At 34.6% G+C, this 3,582-nt stretch overlaps 1 protein-coding gene across 1 annotated transcript in view; it reads left to right on the top strand.

Moving 5' to 3' along the window:
• Window positions 1-3,543, top strand: part of LOC107584809 (caspase-8-like) — a 4,707-nt gene extending 1,164 nt beyond the window's left edge. Inside the window, exons 2-6 of the mRNA XM_016271576.1 lie at window positions 1,285-1,586; window positions 1,768-1,867; window positions 2,080-2,218; window positions 2,319-2,392; window positions 3,475-3,543. Coding sequence (XP_016127062.1) covers window positions 1,288-1,586; window positions 1,768-1,867; window positions 2,080-2,218; window positions 2,319-2,392; window positions 3,475-3,543 — 681 coding nt within the window. The 5' untranslated portion in view covers window positions 1,285-1,287. The remainder of the gene's footprint in view (window positions 1-1,284; window positions 1,587-1,767; window positions 1,868-2,079; window positions 2,219-2,318; window positions 2,393-3,474) is intronic.
• The last annotated feature ends 39 nt before the right edge of the window (window positions 3,544-3,582 follow it).

The following is a 3,582-nucleotide window of genomic DNA, read 5'->3' as shown; positions in this document are numbered from 1 at the left end:
TAGGGATGCACGATATATCGGCCACCATATCGGTATCGGCCCATATCGGCTCATTTTTTTCTGTTATCGGTATCGGCCTGATAAGAAAATTTGGCCGATAGGCCGATATCGATAAATAATGCATTATTTCCTTCAGAGACACTTCAGATGTGCGCTGTTCGTTTGCAGCCTTTTGTGCAATTGTGCAATTGAATATTGTGTTTATTTGATGTATATCTGATTTATCTCATATAGAATGCGTTTGGTTAAGTTAAAAGAGCGCTTCAGTTTACCGGTGATCATCTTTAGCTCAGCACACGCAGCTCAAACAGCAGTGCACAACATTAATAACTATGATTGGGAATGTCGTGTATATAACATTCTAATGAGAACATTATTTATTTATTTGTAAGACTTTTTTATGACTAAATTTGGTAATGGGAGAGTAAAAATATTTTTAAAATGTACACCGTTCAAACTAGGCTGCTTATGTTGAAGTGTTTGGGATGTGGCTTTTAATGATGAGACCTTTTTTGTAATCAGGCTCTCAAAAAGTATATAACAATTTGGATATAGATTTATCGGCCAACATATCGGTTATCGGCTTTCAAAAATAAAGAATAATCGGTTATCGGTATCGGCCAAAATTTTCATATCGGTGCATCCCTAGTTACTTGTAATGCGTTACCCCCAAAACTGCACAAAGCTATATATCAAAAACTATGTTTGAATTAGTGGTTTTGTATGCTGCGTTCAAATACCTAGTTCGAAACTTGTTAAATGACGCTATTTGTGAATTCTGTCCTAAACTAAAATTCCAATGTAATCGTATTTTGTATTCTTTGTTAACAAGTGAACACAATAAATACACTCTAGAAATATATGAAGAGTTCAGATGCAAAAGCCGCTAGTGCCGTCTGAAATTTTCATCTAAAATGAGCATTTTTATCAGGCTCCTATATTTATGTTCATTTATTTCACTTTAATGGCATTGAAAAGGACCTACATATTGTCATTATAGTAAAATTACTGAACCTAAACATAGGAGCCTGACAAAAATGCTAATTTTAGAAGAAAATTTCAGATAGCACTTAAGAGGCTTTTGCATCTGAACTCTTCATATCATGAACGTTCTTTACGCCATGTTTTCATGACAAGGATCTTTTTCATATTGGGTTGGGCAAGTTGTAACATGTGTTATTGAATGTATGATTATTATAGTTGCCAAAGTAAGGGCTTTCTCAAGTTGTTTAAGTTGTTTCTTCCTTTTATTTCAACGAGTCTTTGTTTAACATTATGTAACAGAATATGGATCCTCATAAGTTTCACAAGATTGATGAGAACCTGACATGTAGTGAAGTGGCCCAGCTGAAGTTTCTGTGCATGGACCTAATTCCCAAGAAACGTTTGGAGACCGTGACTGATGCCAAAGAACTGTTCCTGAGACTGGAAGAGCAAGCACTGCTTGATGATGGGTTACTCATCCCCGAGCTTCTGATCACTATTGGCCACCTTGACTTGCTTGGCATCCTGGAAATGTCCAAAGATGATGTGGAAAGAAATCTGCTACAACGTGACATGTCTAGTAAAGGTGTCTCAGACTACAGGTATGAAGAAAACACACTGACTTGATAAACTAGATAGAAGTAGTTGCCAACGCAATATCAATATCAGTCAATATCACATTGTTTTCTTAGAAAGGGCTCCTTGTACTGTAGTTACTGTACTGATAATATTTTATGTCACAATGACTGTGACTTGTTTTGTCTCACTCTTTTCTCATCACAGAAAAATGCTATTTAGAATATCTGAGGACATGACAGAAGAAAACCTTCGCGCAGTGAAATTCCTTGTGGAACTTCCGAGGTCAAAACTAGGAACGTCTGCTGTGAGTTATATATTTTGAGCCCGGAAGTTATAATGTTAGTGCAGATTGCATATGAATAATAAATTAATGTGGAAAAGTGCAATATGTAGTTTGCTACCTTGACTGCAGTAACTAGCCTTGTAAATTGTATTATTTAATTACGAATATAGTTATTATGGGTTGCACTTTAACCTGTTACTATATAACAATGTTATTTTATGTGAATCACATAGACATTTCTAGATGTTATGATTGAGATGGAAAAGCTACAGAAGCTTGGGGAAGACAACCTGGATGAACTTTACAATGTTTTAGACAAATGTGACAAACAGCTGGCCTGCAGGATAGAGGAGTACAGGGCCCGGGAACAAGGTTACTGACAAAATCAAATTAATTATCTACTACTTAATTGTCTACTTTTCTAATTTCTCCAAACATAAACAGCAGCTTCTTTTTTTTTTTTGTCCAATAGGAGGCAGACTTCCTCTACGGGAAATGTTTGGTAATGAGCAAGTTTCCTTACCTGTTGAAAATATGCTAAGATATGTAAGTATGCCAAATCTTTACCTTAAGATGCATTTGGGCATTTAATTAATTCACATAGTATAACCCAAATCTTTCTTATGATGTGGATTTCTGTGTAATTTAAGAACCAAATGTGAAAACTCACTTAAAGGGATAGTTCACCAAAAATGAAAATTTGCTGTTAATTTACTGACCCTCAGGCCATCCAAGATTTTGTATTCAGTAGAACAGTAAGGAAGAATTTTAGCTGAAACCATGGTTTTTGGTGATTCATAAAATGCAAGTCAGCAGTTACTATCATTTTGAGAGTCAAACAAAAGCATATCAGGGAACACAAAATGAATACATATGGCTCCTGACGGTATATTGACGTCTTATGAAGCGAAACAATCGTTCTGTGCAAGAAGCTGAACATTATTTACAACATAATGTAAATGGACCATGGTTTCAGCTAAAAAATCTTTACTCTTCTACGGAGGAAAAAAGTCACCTACATCTTGGATGGCCTGAGGGTGAGTAAATTAACAGCAGATTTTCATTTTTGGGGGAACTATTTCTTTAAAAATGTCTATTTTTATCATGTGTCCCATATTCAAGTGACCCAAAGAGTACCAAATTATTATTTTTGTTGTAACATACAAAAATGTCGTTAATGTCAAATATTTAAATGTATAAATTATTCTCCTCAGAAAATAGTGTTTATCCACTTTGCTAGTGAACTCGTTTTTAATATAGTCTGGGTAATATTTTCTTTTGCCTAGTTTCATTCATGATTTTAAAGGATGAGGCCATGTATTTAGCATTGTTTTTCCCCTGCTGGCATTTTTTTTGTGTGTGGTCACAACACACCAGTTGAGAACCACAGCTTATACTTGGCATTTTTAACTTCCTGAAATGAATGCTTTCATGTAAATTAGCAATTTCAAAATGAAGTGCCTTTAAAAATACCAGTTCTGTTCGTTTATAATAGTTGTAGTCACATTTCAACACAGAGTGCAGTATTTTTTTGGTGACAAATACATTTTAAATGATAAATATGCTGCAATTCAATGCATAATAACCTCTGTTGTTTCTCTTCCCTCCATATTTTGGCTTTATCACAGCAAATGGAGACAGGAAATGGATGTAAGTTATACTCTCATACAAACTTTCAAGACATTACTGAACATTAATGCTCCTTGTGTGTATATACTGTATATATATATATATAT

Source organism: Sinocyclocheilus grahami, unplaced genomic scaffold (genome assembly GCF_001515645.1).
Source record: "Sinocyclocheilus grahami isolate Dianchi unplaced genomic scaffold, SAMN03320097.WGS_v1.1 scaffold63.1, whole genome shotgun sequence".
Lineage (NCBI taxonomy): Eukaryota > Metazoa > Chordata > Actinopteri > Cypriniformes > Cyprinidae > Sinocyclocheilus > Sinocyclocheilus grahami.
This window is presented reverse-complemented; position numbering and strand designations above follow the sequence as displayed.